This window comes from Drosophila mauritiana, chromosome 3L (assembly GCF_004382145.1).
Source record: "Drosophila mauritiana strain mau12 chromosome 3L, ASM438214v1, whole genome shotgun sequence".
NCBI lineage: Eukaryota > Metazoa > Arthropoda > Insecta > Diptera > Drosophilidae > Drosophila > Drosophila mauritiana.
This window is the reverse complement of record NC_046669.1, coordinates 14,322,341-14,339,863: the sequence shown is the minus strand read 5'-3', so window position 1 is coordinate 14,339,863 and position 17,523 is coordinate 14,322,341. Positions and strand designations below refer to the sequence as shown.

At 37.1% G+C, this 17,523-nt stretch overlaps 2 protein-coding genes across 3 annotated transcripts in view; both read right to left on the bottom strand.

Moving 5' to 3' along the window:
- Positions 1–17,523, bottom strand: part of LOC117141805 (venom dipeptidyl peptidase 4) — a 71,371-nt gene that overhangs the window by 24,704 nt on the left and 29,144 nt on the right. The window contains exon 1 of one of the 2 annotated variants that reach the window (XM_033305452.1): positions 12,715–12,841. The exons of the other annotated variant lie outside the window; for it this stretch is intronic. The gene's annotated coding sequence lies outside the window, so the exon portion shown is untranslated. Of the gene's footprint in view, positions 1–12,714; positions 12,842–17,523 lie in introns of those variants that run through there. 2 annotated transcript variants of the gene reach the window in all.
- On the bottom strand, positions 13,437–14,138 carry LOC117141817. Its single transcript, XM_033305470.1, has one exon. It carries the CDS (start codon positions 14,039–14,041, stop codon positions 13,646–13,648), a length of 396 nt encoding a protein of 131 aa, XP_033161361.1. The 5' UTR covers positions 14,042–14,138; the 3' UTR covers positions 13,437–13,645.

Sequence of the window (17,523 nt, the reverse complement as noted above, 5' to 3'; positions counted from 1 at the left end):
TATTTTATTGATGTTTTTTGAAATTATTTCTGAATTGTTTATCAAACAAAGCTAGGTCCTTTTTTCGTTAAATAAATTGGATGACAGAACTAATGCCAAAGCTTTAGACCAACAATCCCAATATTTCATGCAGCCATACCAGTGGTTCCCTTCCTCCTATTTTTCATGGGGTTTTCATGCTTGGTGTCCCTACAGTAAAAGTGAATTATATTACACGAAATTCTTTCTTTTGGGGTTATTTGAGGATTTGATTGCCTTTTGATATTCGTTGTAGTCGCTTTGCAATTTTTTCCGCAGACACAAATATCCAAACAATAGATTTGTTGCCTCAGCAATTTGGTTATATGCTATAAATTTTTTGCAAATCAACGATAATGCAATTTATTTGCGTACATCTTATTTTCTCTGCGAACTTTGATTTCCTTTTTTTCATTTGCATTTGGCATTTTTTCCTTTCTGTCAATTCAATTGTTGTTGTCTTTGCTCCCATTTAATGCGAAAAAATGTTCACTTTATTGGAGGTCAATGTGTTTGCGTTTTTTGTGTGCAGATTTTCGAGCCTCAGAATGCAATTTTTTCGATATAATATTTCAAGAGTCCGACACTTGGCCCGTTTTACTTTTTTGTTACTGACGCCAGTTGTCAAATTGAACAAGAATAAATATTGGCTGGATATATATTTGTTTTTTAATTAATTTTAGCCAAGTGTGCGGGAAGTCTTACAAATTAAGAATAGAAAGTGGAAAAAGTGGGTGTGTTAAAAATTATTATAATAGGGAAGTGCAGAAAACTATCTTATTGGCGAATAATATTAGTATTTTCAAATGCTTTAAGCATTAAATCTTTGAGAATAATCTTGTAAGATTTATTAAAATTAATCCGTTTGAGTGTTGATTTATTACTAATATATTAACCCAATCATCGTACAACACTATCATCAATATCAAGGTCTTAAATTCTCTTTAGGATTTTACTTTTTAAGCCTAAACATTTCGTTTTATTGTGCTCATTCGCTTGGAAAGCTGCATTGCTAGTGTTTATCGGTTTTCATTACGGATTCTTTGAATGGTTGCTCTCGCATTATATTTCGCACACATTTTGCTGGCAATAAATGCTCTTTCAAATCATTTATCTACTCGTTTCCAGCCTCTGCAAACCCCTATTTCATTTGAGGTCCTTTCATCCAGGCCGATTGCATTCCGCACGCCTCCCCCGACCGATTCCCCTGCAATGCGACGAATAATTTTTATTAAAATGTCAACAGCCTGGCAATGAGCATTGCAATTGGTTCTGCCACTCCCTTTTCGCTTGCTTCCCGGCCTTCTGTTCGCCTGCCAAGAGTTTAAAATGTTTGCCAGGACATTGCTGCGAAAGAGATAGAAAGTTGCCAAAAGGAGACCAAACATGCCAAGGCGCTGAATAGCTAGGAATTGCAGCCGACTTTCGGGCGCTGGAACACGTTTCATATGGGGGCCGTACTCACAAATGAGGCTAATACAAAAACGTGCAGCAATTACAACCACAATCTATGGAAATTGCCGGCCGAGTAAATGGAATCATAACCGAACCGAATTGCAGAACTTTAAGTCAACTTGGCACAAGAAAGAAATCTTTTCTAGCGAGAGGGTGAGCAGAAAGTTGGAAAAAAGTTAGGCCGGATATACCAAAAAGAAAATTTCTCTACTACTCTTTATACGACAAAAACCCACATTTTGAATTGTAAGCTAATTAATGTCTCTGAAGATGTTATTTAAAAAATATAAATTATTGCAAGGACAAAAAAGAACTGATTCCAAACCAACTCAACTATAAAATCTTTACTGTTTTATTTTTAAAATCCTTTTCACCTTCTGCTGTTATTTAACTGAGAAGAGCGTAACTTTTTCATTGCAATCCCTTTGGAAAAACAATTAGACCCTCTTAAAGGGCATAGGAACTGCAACGAATTCCATTTACAGCTTTTGGGATTTGTAGGGCAGGCAAGCAGAAACGAGCTGAAACAAAAAAATATTTTTAAATGTGGAAAACGGTTCCGATTCTGACTCGACGGCTGCAAATTGTCCGCTCATGAGTTGCAGCTTAGTTGGCTAAAAAAAAATGGCCAAAAGAGGCGCAAAAAGAGAACAGAGAAACAGCTTAGAGGAACCAAACCCAAAAAAAAAAGAAACAGTGGGATGCCAACTACTGCCCAAGAGTCTATAAAGCTTTCCCCCTTTTTCCACCCATTTTAAGCCATTTCTGCCCTCAAGTACGCACTTCAATTAACTGTTTTACCAGCGCCAGTTTGTCCAAAGGCGTTGGGAAAAAATATAAAAACTTTAAAATGTCTGCCCCCACATCGGAAATAAAAGTTTATTGAATATCGTAAATGTTTACGATATACAACAAGCAGCACTCCTTATGGCCAGTCTCAAGTTCAAGGAAGTCAAATTAAAGTTGTTATTGCTACCCCGTCACCTTTTTTGTCTCCTTGGAGCTTCTGGCTTTGCGGTTGCTCCTTTGGCTGCCTCAAAGCGATAAAATTCGAGATTTATATGACAATTAAATGGCTCAATTAGGCTGCACCAAGGCAATTGTGGTACTTATATATGGTGCCGTTGTGTGGCAAAGAAGGGTTAAGGATCGGTATTGAAGTGGCGAAAGTGTGAAATCTAATTAAATTTCAAAGTTGCTCTTGGAAACGCAAAAACTATTTATTTTGTATGCTAATCGAAGGGGAAGGCATGGTAATCAGGACATATAAAGGTTATAAACTAAAGTTTCATTTTAAGAAGCTTCAGCTTCTTCAGTTTACATTTGTGCTATAAAAAGAATTATAGTTTGAATTTGAATGGAGTTATCGTCCTTGATTTTCATAAGAATTCAAGGTGTATGCTATTTATTAAATTGAGACCATAACTCGGACTTAAGACTCCACTTTACTTTACACTTGCTTATTTAAGGACTGCAATCTTTTACGCTTGCCTTTTGCCTGTTTATTACCTACATACGCACAAATATGAATATGATCATTTGCTTCACATCGAAGTTTCATTACGATGACAGGAGTAAGTCAAAAACTCATTTCATGAAAAGCAATAATGCAAAATACTTAAATGGCTATCAAAAATACACTTATGAGGCATACAGCTGGGCATAAAGGCAGCCCAGCCACCAAACTTTTCCTTCCTTTCCTTTCCATTCCCTTCCCTTCAATTTTCCCAACGCCATTCAGAAAAGCCATCAAACTACAACTGGCCGCACCTCTTGATGCCGTCTCTTTCGCACGGCAGTCACCTTTCTCTTTCTGTTGGGCCCAGCACATCTGGCGCTCTGCTTTTCTCCCCCTTCTTCCAGCTCGTTGGGCTCAAGTTTTATTTGTCGCAAAAATATTTCATTGTTGCAAGTTCATAAATAAGCATATAAATTTAATTTAATGTAAGGCAGCAAGGATCTAGGCTGGCTGTCAACTTTAACAATGTCCTTGCGCGCAGTAAACACGCAAATATATGTATGTAGGGGTGTTTATATAGATATATGTTTGCGCGCCACACGTTTCCAGCTTATTAATGTCGCCTACACGTAGAGGAGATTGCATTTAATAAGCAAGTGGAGGGTAATAAAAAAACTTGGGTCAAGTTTCGCACGGCGAAATGAAAAAATTAATCCCGTCATGTTCATACCGCGTAGTTAAACTAGTTTTAATGGCAACAAAAAGTTGGCCAGAAAAAGGAAACTTGTGGTACTTCCAATTTTAGTAAGCAAAAAGCTTTGCAGGCGGAAAATCTTGTTGGCGGAAAATGCTCCAGAGCATCGTTACGCAGAAACTCTTAGCCACCTCAAAACACCAACAATAAAATCAAATATTTACTATAGTCATATAATTGAAGCTAAAAATCCAGAAAATTTGCCCGAGTCTTTTGTACAGATAAGAAAGTGGTCGAAAAGAAAACAACAAGCCAGATGAGCTTCAATTCAGACAAAATGTCCTTGGGGGATTCCAGCTGGAGATTAAAGGAATCACTGGGAATCATTGGGATGTGAAAATAGAAGCGTCAGAGACGCAAATTATGGAATATCAATTTGCAATTATCGGCAGAGATAACAGAATTGATAATTCAGTTTTGCATTACAACAAAATAACTGAAAGTATAGAATCAGTTTTACACACTCAGAGCGTCCAATTTCCTATCTCTTATCACGACCAAGTTATTTGTCTGCGTTCTATTTACTTGCTCACAAGATTTTGATTTATAATGTATTCAGTTCTTCAAAGTCATATGGCCAGTGCGATAAAGCCATGTATAAGCCTGCCAACGAGTCACTTGGCCAATTTATGGCTCTGAACCATCGCCCACACCCAGTTTATCTGAGGCTGTCAACAAAGTGCCAAACAAAAAGACTTTCATTGAAGTGATAAGCTGGTTATTATAATAATAAGTGAGTGACTAACAAAGAAGTATGGTCAAAGGTCACAAACGAATTATAATAACATTAGGCGATAACCCTGAAAAAGTTAATTGGTCTAATGGTGCCCTCGAAAGTTTATTACTATTGAATACAATTTTTCTGGCTCAGCCAGTTGAAAGAAAGTTTACAACATTTTTGCTGAATTGCTCCTTTGCAGGAAGAAACATTTTTTCAAGTGACAAACTTTTGGCAAAACTTCAAAGATTATAAGTTTGCCGGAAAGGATTATAAACTTGGAAATTTTCAATCAAATTAAATTGAAAGATTAATTGAAAGATACCTTAAGACCGGAAGAAAATACTTTTAAGCTTGAATTGTAACATTTTGGCTACGAAGTAAAGTTCCATTTTTAAATCCTTGATTTTCATTTCTAGGGCTAATCAAGCCAAAAAGCCTGGAGCTCATTGCCAAAAAATGACAATGGGCAAAGAAAAACAAAACTATTAATTAATATGAAAACAGAAAAAAAATGCAACCACAAGGGAATTCAAATAAAAGCAAACAAAATCAAAACAAACCACTAGGGCCTAAACAACAAATTAGCAACAGTCGTTAGTCGTGCGTTCTCTTTCTCTGTACATCTGTCGGTCTCTTTCGCACAACAAACTTTTCCAAGGTTTTGCTGCAAAGTTCCTTTTGTTCTTCTTGGCAAACACAAACACACATATCCATAATGGTTGGACCACAGCGATACGATGTAGACCCAATAAAATCTTTAGTTTCTACACTTGAGGACTTTTTCATTGATTAACTTATAGGGAGCACGATTGTCTTGGAAAAACTATAATATAGACACTTATAGTAAATCCTACAATTAGTTAGGGGAATAATAGAACTCTTTAGCGAACAATTATATGTATATTTACCAGACTAATTTTCTTTTTGTGCACGAGAGGCCTCCAAAAATAGTTGCCTGCACTTTAAATATTGATTTTGAGCCCGCTTTTGGGTCTCTTCCAGTTTTGCTTTGAGCAAATGTTTACAACTCAAACCGAAAAAAAAGAAACCGTTTTGGAGAAATTCGAGTGGGATAGGTCATCGAATAGGACTGAGTCTTTGTCTTTCGGCCATTTGGCAAACATGTTCGAGATACTTTTGTTTGCTTGCTCGCGCCCAAACAATTTCTCTCTCCGGCATTTCAAGCATTGAAATTTGCGTGCCCAATGATAATTTCAATGGTAATTTGAATGCAAATAAGTGGATACAAGATACGTCTGTGCTTTGGCCATCTATTTAATCGTCATTAGTCAGAGACAGTAATGCTGGCCGGGGGAATCCCCTTTGAAGTCAATGCCGTTCTGAATTTCTGGATAATTGTAAGCAGCAAACTAATGCTCGGATTCATATTCATGTGAACAAATTTATGAGTTGAAGAATGGATTAGATAATACCGCAATAGACGTTTCTCCGTAATCATGCTCGAATTTTCGGTATTTGTGCTATCAGTGATTGGCCACAGGGCGTGTGATTTATATGGCCAACTTGATTGGTATTGCATTTCATTTCGTGGTTCTTCAACTCGTTTGTTTCCCCAGAAACTTTGTCCAATTTCGTTGGTAAATTTATTTTAAATGTCAAATCTAGCCAAATAACTCAAAAAGCTGAAAGAGAAGGGAGGGTGCATATTTGAGAAATGAGTTAATTAAGTTTTCAACTTCTGCTGAGCTGGGGAAAATTAGCTGCAACTTTGACGGACAAGTGCGACATAATGAGTGCAATTGGGATGAAGTGGGGAACTAATAAAGAAAAGGGAAGAACTGGCGGACAATTATATTGTCCAAGCTAATTTCAGCAAAAGAAGTGTTACTTTTTACGTAAAAGTGAAAGAATAAACAATTATATTAAACAGTAGTCAGCAGTTCTGAGAAAATTCGAGCTTATTGAGTGAAAGTTAAGTTATTTTCATTAGGAAATGCTGAATGATTTTGGGATCACAAAAACTACTTTGCTGCTAAGCAAACGATTTCAAGTTGATTTAAAGTTTTCAGCTAATCTCAATTAAGGACCATAAATAAGTGCTTCTTATCGTGGTTTCCAAAGTTATGGCCCACACACTTCCAAGCACAAGATTCACATAATACTCCGATTAGATAATGCAATTGCCCGGCATTTGGCCATAAACCTTAAAATCCGATTAGACTAATGTGTAGAACACAAACTAATTCAACGTATAAAAGTTGTGAGCTCCACGTAAACTTCAAAAAATAAATTAGACAAAGGCATGCCCATCGTCACCTTGGAATTTCACTCGAAAACTCGTTTCTTTGTCTCGCGGACTACAGAAGAACATAAAACCCCGCCGTAATTGTAAGGGTAATCAAATAAATTAGTCGAGTACGTGCAAGTGCGTTATTTTCAGCACATTAAGTGATGATTTTAGTTTTGTTGTACCGGACCGGGTGAGCGAATGAATGAATGAATGAATGGATGGGTGGTACAGCCGGATGGAGCACTCTCAATAAAAAAAAGGGATAAACCGAAAACTAGACTGAATGAATCAACTCGACGGGTTGTAATGGCCACTGACGATCTGCCCGGCATTAAGACAATCATTTTAATTGGAGTGCCACTTGCGTACATGCAACCAAATCCCAACGCGACTAGGGCATCTGCCCTCTCGCTCTTTCGGTCTCCCTCTGTCTCTGTCTGTCAATTGTCGGATGTGCCACTAAGCGCTTGATAAAAAGTTTTTGGGTTTTTGGCCCGCGCGCTGCTGCGGATATTGTTTTTAGTTTTTGGTATTTACTTTGGGTTTTAAGCTGCCGCAGATTGTCCAGTAGCTGGATAAAGTATATTTTATTTAATCTTCTAGTGAAGCTACTTTCGTGTTATGCAACACTGGCCATTTGGGTCGCGTTTTGTGGCCAAATTGCGGGTAAGTTACACAATATCCGAACTGGATGTAATCTCTTTGATGAATTAAAAATTATATATATATGATATATATTTGATATGATATGTATTTGTTTTGATTTAATATTTTTTAGAGTGTCAACGTCAACAATCATTTACATCTGAAAGTCAAACAAAAACTAATCATGTTTACATTTAATAACCGCTCTTATCAGTTAATATTATAGTTCAAAATTAATTAACAACCTAATCAGGCTAATATAAAACAGATTTAATTGAATGCCTAGCAACTATGCAAATATGTGCGACTATTCGGAAATGGCGATCCATAAAAGTTGTGCCAAATTGTAAATAAACTAAACCACACTGTCCACAAAGCCGCAAATGGAAAAGCCTGGTTCAATGCAGTGCAACAGTTGCAATAAACATAATTATGTGCCTTAATAAGATTTTGGGGTTTCCCTACAATTAAGCAGTGAGAAAAAAGGATGAGCGGCTTTGTCCCAAGTTAATAGTTCGACCGGAATAAATCTATATCAGTAGCCCACTTTAATCATGCCCGAGGCTCGAAGGTCCCATCGCCATTTTAATTTTAATATCAAAAGGTGTGTGTGCGTGAAAGGCCATTGAGCAGACGTGTTCGAGTGTGAGTGGGAAAACCCACTACCCCAACCGACAAGCACCTAAAACATTTTCCACCCCAACCCCCACTATCCAACCACACTTGTTTGCACATTTCTCATTTGACGTACTCGCTCGGCTTTCAATGTTAATTATACTTGTTGGGCAAAGCCCACGCCCTTTTTCTCACACCCCCTCCGCCCACTCCCAATGCCACTCATTATGCAGCTCATATGGGATCCATGGAGCATATAAACCATATAAAAGTGAGCATGTTTTCAACAGATTTTCCTTCATCCAGGCCATCTTGTAAAGCCATTTGCTGGCATTTGTGCAGGCCATTTTGTTATTTTTTTCAGCCTTCTCATTTCTTCTGTTGCTGTTTGTGTGCGTGTGTTTTTTTCCTTTCTCTGTTTGCTCTGTTTGTTCAACCTTTTCAGCGTTTTATTATAAATATGAAAATTAATCACTCAGCCAAGTCAAGGGTTCCGAATCCGGAGGGTTCGCACACCGAAAATTTGTTAGCCATTCCGAATGGTCCTTTAATTAGCTCATTTCAAGCGGAATGCGAAGCTTGATTACCGCTGACTTTCCTCTTTCACTGCTCTTTCGAAAGGATCAAATAAATATGTCGGGAACACTGAGTTGTTTAATGTTGCAGACTGGACCTTTAATGTGCTGCTCATTATTCACGACGAGTTTATTGAGGAATTAGTTCAAAAACAGAGGAAACCATAATAGACCGAATAGAAATTTGGGTATTTTCATGATTGAAAATAAAGTATTTAATGTGCACTTCAATTGAAAAATAGTAGTTTAGGTGTGGAAAAGTATTTATTTAAAAGTATATATATTAAAGCATTTCTTAGCAGTTTATATTCAGTACATTTTTTGTATATACTTTACAGAAAGGGAAACCAAGTTCTCCAGCTCCTCCTTAGTTTTTATGCCTATCGTGTGGTTTCGTGTGAAAGAAACACAACTTGAAAGGACATTTGAGTCCTGCCCTTACGGTCAATGTGGCACTGTGTCTGTGACTTGTTTATTTGCCTTTTTAATGGGACGCGCTTGGCGTGCTTTTATTTCACGCTCGGAACACGCGGCGCATACGCAATATTGGCGCTTCGAATTAGGCTATGAAATTTGTGCGGAGGTAATGAAAACTATGCCAGCAAAGGGCATTTGAGCCTCAAAAAAAAAAAAAAACCAATGCAGTACTTTTGTCAAATCATCGAGGGACCAGGACTAGAAAAAAAACCATTGAATCGGGGGCAATATCTCTAGCTGGAAATGAAACCGAAACAAACTCAATTGGGCATGGACGGTGTGTCCAAGTTTTTGGTTTGGTTTTATTTTCATTTTCATTTGCCAAACGGGGCCACTTGAATGCGCAATGAAGCTCGTGGCCGGAGTCAAAAAACAACAAGTTCCAAAGGACTGGGCATTCCGAACGGCCCCAAACTTTTTACATTTTTGCATAAATGTAAAAAGCGCCATCCGTTTATTTTGGTTGCACAATTTAAGCGATTTCCGTGACTATCACTGAAGATTTGTTACCGCAGAATCTGCAGGCAAAAGCTGCTCAAAATTCATAAAACGAAGGGCTGCGAAATGGCTTCTGGGTGGCGAAATGGATGGAAAATGGCCGGAAACGCGGGTGGAAGTGCAACAGCCGCCACTCGAGCTTATTGTTGACATTTAACGCCGGCAGCTCGCCATTCTGCCCACGGAAATCTCCTTTCCAACCGCAATCCTAGTGTTAATTAAGCTTACCAAGCGGCTGGACCGAACCGGCATGAATAAAGTTGTTAAGTTTTTGTCAAGCCCTTGGTTGCTGTTGTTTTAGCTGCTGGCGGCTTAATTATTTTTATAAATTTTTTTTTCACATTTTTCCGCACGCTTTTCCGGCTTGTTCTGCAACTTTGTGTCCAGAGTTGTTGGCTTTTCTGGTCATCTCATTAAATCATATCAATTAATTTTCATTCCATTTTCCATTATTATTTTTAAACGTGTCCTATGTGGTGGCAGGTCATTGAAATTTGTTTCGGTCGGCAATTATTAATTTGCAAAAAATTTAATTGAAACGCGTTATTTTCTCGTGATAATTGCTTTCAATCATTTAATTGGCTTTAACACTGTTTTGATGAAAATTGAAAATCTCAGGAACTGTTTATTGTGATTCAAAATGTGGCTAATAAGAATACGAACAATATATTGATTTTATATAAAAGATAGTCTATGGGAATACAATGTTTATTATTATTACAAAATTAATTTACTAACTCTCCTTATTCACTTGCGTCAATACTACACAAAGTATTAATAAACTTCACGTCTCTGATAACACCATTAAATATGAAAAATTATTTAAAACAATTTATTATAATTTAAGCTCAGCTCAATTACTCACGCTTTATAAATTGTTTAATTGCTTTAATAAAAGTGCAAACAATTTCATTCACTTCATGATTTTTATGTATACGTATCTGGTTATATGTATATTAATTTAAAGCATTTAAAATAATATGTTTTCTTTTATTTCATATAATCCGAAAAAAAATTTAATGAAAGCCAACGAAAAAGATTTGGCTTTGCATATGACAACAAATCACTTTTTTGTTTGGCTTTTGCTTTAAGACAGCTTATTCGTATATATTCATATATATTTGTTTTCACTTTGCTTTTTGCCTTCCTTTTTATTCGGCTTCCCGGTTTTCTGGTTCAGCGGGGAATTTCTAGTTTCATTTGTTTATGCACTTTATATTTCCTGTGGGATTTTTTATTTCATGCAAAACAAGCATAGATTATAAAACAGACGATGATAAGGCCCATTTAATTGGATGGGGGGAAAGCCACGATGAGTAAATTAGATCTTAGATCGTCCAAGCGACCAATCAGTATTAATTAGTCAATTTTTTGGAACATTACTCATTCGGCAAGTAGATTGCATATATAGAAGATTTCTAAATATAGACGACGCTTATATATACACTATTTAGAGAACGTGGAGCAATTTAAACGGCCTAGATTTCTTGGACAGCTGGCTGAATACGCTGTCGTTCTCCCCCTACGCACATAAATATGCTGAAAGCAATCACAATTTCTCAGCAGAGTGTAGAGAAATCTATTTTTCAATTATGTGAACAATGCGGTTCCGTTTTAATACCTCTTAGGCTTCCCCATATTTCCCTTCAATCCGCACCACAACATTATCAACTGCCTTAATTTTCGCTCAATCTGCATTACTCAGGCATATACACAGTGCTTGTTTGGGTCTCTTGACCTTTTTTACTTAAATAAATAAAGTTTCATTTTCTCACGAATTTCTTGGGACTATCTCAAGCTTTGCTTGATGATTGCTTCAATTTTCTGTTAAAATATTTGCTCTCGCTTTCATGTTTACTTGTCTGGCCGATTCTGACACTCTTGTGTAAACAAGCTAAAACTTTGACCAAGGTTAGTGACAAATTAACATGGACAATTACGTAGAAAATTGTGGGAAAAACAAGTGGTGTGCATATTAGTTTATTCTTGATAATTTTATTATATATATATAAAATAATTATTGAACGTTGCGTTGAATTTGCATTAATTCAGTGAACACATCACATTATTTTATCATTTTAAACCGTTTCCGTTGCTGTCAATTTTTTGTATTTCACATTAGCAAGTCAGAAATTTCCGTACAGATTGAAAATACGATTGTGTAGTTGGCATATTCATAATTCTATGGTAATTAATTAGCCCCATAAGCCACACAATTTATGTTACTTTATTTCCGCTTATAAGGCCTTAAAATTCCATCACTTCTAGTCCACAACACACACTCCTTTGATCACTTCTTTCAGATTCTTTTCAGCTCCGCTGAGCACTCACTGAAAACACCCAAAGTTTTTCCAATTAGTTTAATGCATCATTTTGTCATTTCGGCAGCCAGCCAAGGATGCGCCACATATTATATTCATAAATGCACAACGTATAACGTATATATTTTGTTTAGACAAGTGCAAGCCAAGATTCTAACCACTTCATGGCACTGCGAACGGAATGTCTTCACATGCATTTGTTATTTTTCGATGTTGTTCCCTTTGCCCTTTTTTATAAGCAAGAAATGCTGCAACCGAAATGCCAAAGAAATATTTAGCTGGCAAAGTTTATTTTACTCTTGGCTTTGTTTCTTTTCATGTTTTCCATTTTCTTCAGTTGGCTTTGGCTGTTTTGTGGCGTAGACAAAACGGCGGCGAGCACGTTTCCGGTTGCGAACGGCACCGGAATTATAACAAGTTGTAAATGAAAGGCAAAATTTGATTACAGCCGATGTCAGAAGTCAATGTGAGAATTGCAGAACTAGTTAATTTGAATGGAAACCGAATGGGGGAGACCAGAATATAAACAAAATCCGATTCGGAGAACGTCAGTCAGTTACAAATATTAAATAAAATTTGTTTACTTTTTCAAAATATTTATATAGTAGCATTATTTACTAAAAGCACAAAATTTGTATTTCTATATGACAAGTTTTCATTTTTTTTACATTAAAGTTGTATTTGTGGACAGTAAATTGATTCCAAACAATTTATATACTTTTTTGTTTGGTAACAATTTTTAAAATTTCTATATTGATTTATTTTGCAGTGTCTTTCAAAAATTCAAAAGCCAATTAAAAAGCTGCATTTGAAATTGAACTCCATTGAAATGTATCTCCGTCGTATTTTATTCCGGATCGAACTTTATCTTTATCTGCATCTCTCCCCCATCCAAACTGACTTTGAGCACGCGAACGTCACTTACGCTTACTCCCACTCGAAAAATGCGACGTAAACTGGATTTGTAGCGCGGCGCAGACTTTCTAAGGAATCCGGATCCGCAACCGTAACCGAAACCGAACCGCACGTGGCGACTGACAAGCGGCAACTGAACTCAACCGCAGCTGGAGAACCGTCGCCAAGGCAAAAGCACTCGGAGTGAGTATGAAAAAGCAGTGGAATGAGTGCGAATTGCCGATTACCGGCGAAAGAGCGGAGCAAAACAAAGCCACCGTTGAGTGAGTTTGCTTTGAGTGAGAGAGCAGAGAGCTGAGTCAACAGGTTGTTTTGCTGGGGGGTCACTTAACCTCGTTACTCTCTCTTGTATTCCTCTGTGGGTCACACGGGGCGTATGTGCAATATGGCTCACTCGCTGCGTATGTGTGTGACGTGTATGGCTCAAGCTTGCCGACAAATCGCCGACAAATTGTTTAGGAACATGGATGCTGGCTACGCACACGACTTGGATTACCAGTTGGGATTGTCTTTAACCCGGGCTGTGGGCTGTCACAGTGCGTATACGTGATTTTGTCTTGACTTTTCTGCGGACAATTTGTGCGGATGTTGGCATGCACGGCATGATCATAATTTTCTATTTTTATGGTCATCCTTGGTTTTTTCGTTTCACAGGGTTTAACATTTCGAACGCCTCAGAAACTTTCCCACAACTGAAAACTGAAGAAAGAGAAAATGGGTTTTGTCGTTTCACCATGCAAATTTAATTGAATCGCTAAAAAATATAAAACATTTGTAGCCCTGACCACCTTGTTATTCCTTATAAATGTGGGAGGTGGAATTGACAACGCATTAAATTAAGTTGGTACTCATCGAATTGGTGCGGTCTACAATCCAACTTAAAATGGTTACGGGTCTTCTGTAATGTTTTTTTCAAAAGAATCCGGAACATCTTGAGGATATTACTGATTAAAATCAGACGCTGCAAGACTAAGGTCATTCAGAACTTCTGGCTTATCGCAAATCGGATCCAACTCGAGAAAAGTCTTAGAGATCATGTTGGGATTCAGTTCAGCATCCAGGTCGTTGTTCTCCACTATTTTAATCAAAATATCCAGGAGCAATTCACAACACTTATTTTCGTAGCCCATAACATTGGAAATGGCGTTATGGATTGTGTCCTTCATTTTTGACAGCTCTTGATTCAAGTTGTCGATATCAAGCAGAGCCTTCTGTGAACTCGCCAAAGAAACAGCAATGCGACGTCCCAGATCCTCGTGCTCCAGGCGCATATTGGTGGCATTTTCCCGAAGACATTCCAGCCAAATAGAACGCTTGGTCATCCCCCTCATGTTCATTGTGAGCGTATAAAATATATAGATTTTATTTGAATTTATTTTATGTGTGAATATCTGATTACTTTCAGGCCGTCAATAGTATTGGGAATCTATTTTGGGTTCATAGAAATGACACAGAGGCAACTGGGAATGAGTAGCCTGCTTGGGTGGCGCTACAATAAGATGACTGACATCAATTATAATAATTATCAGAGTAAGCCGATTAGCTGGCTAATGAATTAAACATCATGGGAATTTTGCGACCCATCCTGAAGGCGACAAATCAATGTCACTTAAAACATATAATTATCATCATTAGCCGCCCAAAAGCATCGCACTCCTTATGAACCTAACTTTTATTACAGACTATTTTGCCAAGCTGATGGTGCTCGGTGTTGCATTCATAATTGATTGTCCTGTGGGCAAACGTGTCCTTTGCCTTTGCGTCCCTTCGCAAGATAAGCACTTAAGCTAAATGAAAGCAGCTGGCTTAATTTTCATTTAAGTTGCTGACAAAGAGATTTCTAGACTGCTCTGTCAATGCCTTCATCTTCGACCTTCCTGCTTAATTTTTTTATTTCGAATGTGCGAACGTAAATGAAAAAACGCTTGGTAATTGGTCAAAGCTCTTGATTCCGGTCAAAAGCAAAGGATTCCATTTTTAATGAGAAGCAAATATGTTCAGCCCTAATTGGATTAATGGGAAGTCCTGCGGGATCTAAACGTCTTGCGGTCTAGGTCAGAGTCAATGCAATAGGGGCGGTTTTTAAATGAAAATGTTCGCTATGTTAACAATTTAAAAGTTTTGTTGTGAATGGCTTATAACTTTGTTGGAAAAGAAGAAGGATAAAATATGTGATATTTAAAAAGCCTATATATACATACATATATTATGTTATAATCGCATTTAAGAGATTTAAATACTATAAGTTCAGCTTTCTAAATTCTATGAGATTTACACATAGCATTTTTATGTTTATAATTAAAAAGGCGCAACTTGTTGTGAAAATTCTTGTAAGCAAATGAAAAATCGTATTTAACCGGTACGATAGTTAAATCATGCTCAAACAGAATTTGAACTGAAATCTCCATCATCGGTTTAACTTTTCTTCCGTTTCCTCCGACCGGAAAATGCTTTTCCTTAGCTGTCAACTGCTAAATGCCGAATTCTATCAATTCGTCATTCAATCATTGCACGAACGCTGCTAAGCCGACTATGCAAATTGAAGTCAAGAGGCATTAAGTCCAATCCCAAAACTAAAACGCTACTCCATGACACAATTGTCAGGGTTTTATCGGCTTATTTCTATGCATGAGTGCAGACACTCACAAGGACACGCTTATACCCACACAAATGCAGAACACTTTTTGAAAAGGAAAAAGCTTTGGCAATTTTCCGATTATTTTTTCTTCCATATCGAAGTTATGTGAATGCATATATAAGAACATCAATCTTTTTTTTAGTCTAAATTAAAAGAACTTTATTTCTGATGTGCATGGCAAATACTTTTCGATTTTAAAGTCTATTTTGTATTTTAGAGACTAATTAAAGACATGTTGACTTTTGCTTATAGTAAAGTTCAAAATGCACGTTATTTATTTCGTTTATTTTTTATATTTGCCTCAAAAAAGAATTTTTTTATTTTTTGTTCTTTTCTTTAAATGAAAGATCTAAAGTTCTTCGCTACAAACACCTTACATACATACAATCACTATAAAACTGAATATGTATGCAAAAATAATTGAAACCAGTTTGATTGATTGGCTGAAATATAGCAGTTAACTAAGGTTCTGCGCTTTGAATTATTTTGCATCCCCATTTGGGGCTTTCTAAAATTGATGTGCGGTTGGCAGGTGATTTATTGCGGCTTGAAAAGAAAAGGGCCTCTTTATTTCTCTGCCTGTGCTTGCTTATCAAGTTTCGGCAAGGTTTTCATACTGCGACACATATTTTGTTGAAATCCTATGGTAATTCAATCAAGGCAACCTTTTTTCACAGAAACCAACATAATTGAGGAAAAAATTCGATAAACTAGATGTTATAGGTCAGAGAGAGTCTGGTGAGTTGGGTCAATAGAAAGATGAAAGATCTTCTAGATATTGGTGGTATTGAAATAAAATCCATACAAATCAAAATAAGCCCAAGAAATGTATTTTAAAACTAAAGCTGTAAACACCCAAATGAAAATTTCCAAATATTTTAATTAAATCTACTTATTTATTTTTAAATATTTAAATTCGTGTATATCTTAAATAGTTCTAGTTTATTAACAAACCTCTTTATAAACTCGTCATAATTTGATTGGCTCCATACACTTTATCTTCAACAAGATTGAACTCACCTGAAAGTAAAATAAAATTCAGTGAGAAATAATTTAACATTTTGTATGTTTTAGATTAATATTATAAGTAATTTAAGTAATTTTTTGTTCACTGAAGTTGAACATAATAAAGGGAAATAATAAAAAAGAGCAAATCTGCCGAAGATATTTCACTTCACTGCCCATTTATAATCATTTTTGTGCGTACTGAAATGAAAGATGGCTGGGCTAATAAATTAAATAGCCTTCGTTATCTTTAAGCTTGCCTTGAGCTTTTTCTCATTATTGTTACTATTAACTATCAGTCGACTGACTTACGCTACGCTTGCCAATTTCCCAGGCCGCTCGACTCAACTATGCCAACTACTTAAGAAAGTTTCAGGGGTTGCTACTTTTCCTCGAGCCATAACACCTATCATTTGCATCTGTCTTGACTTCGCGTAGGTACCACGATTTACCTTAGGTTTTCCGGGACTTTTCCCGTCCAACTACCGCAAGTCAAACGCGAAAAGTTCGATTGCATTTTTGGTGGTGCCACCATCCGTCGCATGTGGCACGTTTCCGGTGCTCTGCAGCCACATGACGCATACGCCATGTTGACTAATTAAACTAATCTCCTCGCTCGATGGCTCGGCAAACACCTTGAGCTGAAATTATTTGAAATCCCCCACAACACAAAATTGTACACATACATATATATTTTGCACTTTATTTCTGCGGTTTAACTTTTGCTGTGATTTCAGTTTCGGTTCCCTCATTTTTTCTGCTTTTCCGCTTAGCAATTTAATTTTTGTGCTTCCCTTTTTCTGAATTTTTTTTGTGTTGGCCTTCCCGCCGTGTTTGCGTAGCTGAAATTGTTTTCCATTTCAGGTTTTTCCGTCCGCCCATGGGGACGGAAAAATAGGGAACTGGAAGCTGGGTGCTCGAGGGGTTGTCATGGATCCTGGTTGCTGGATGGCATGGTCGGGAGTCCCAGTTTCGACTCCCTGTTGGGTATACATTTCAAGTGGCTGTGCAGCCACAACCTGTGCGATGATAACGAGTAAATGCTGCTCAGGGCATTGCGAATTGCATTGGGTTTCCCACAAATTTATGCTGCTTCTTTCTGGGTTGTCCAAAAGTTGGAATGAGCTTGCTGACAGCAAATAAGGTATAGGTAATCCCGTGTAGCACACGGGCCAT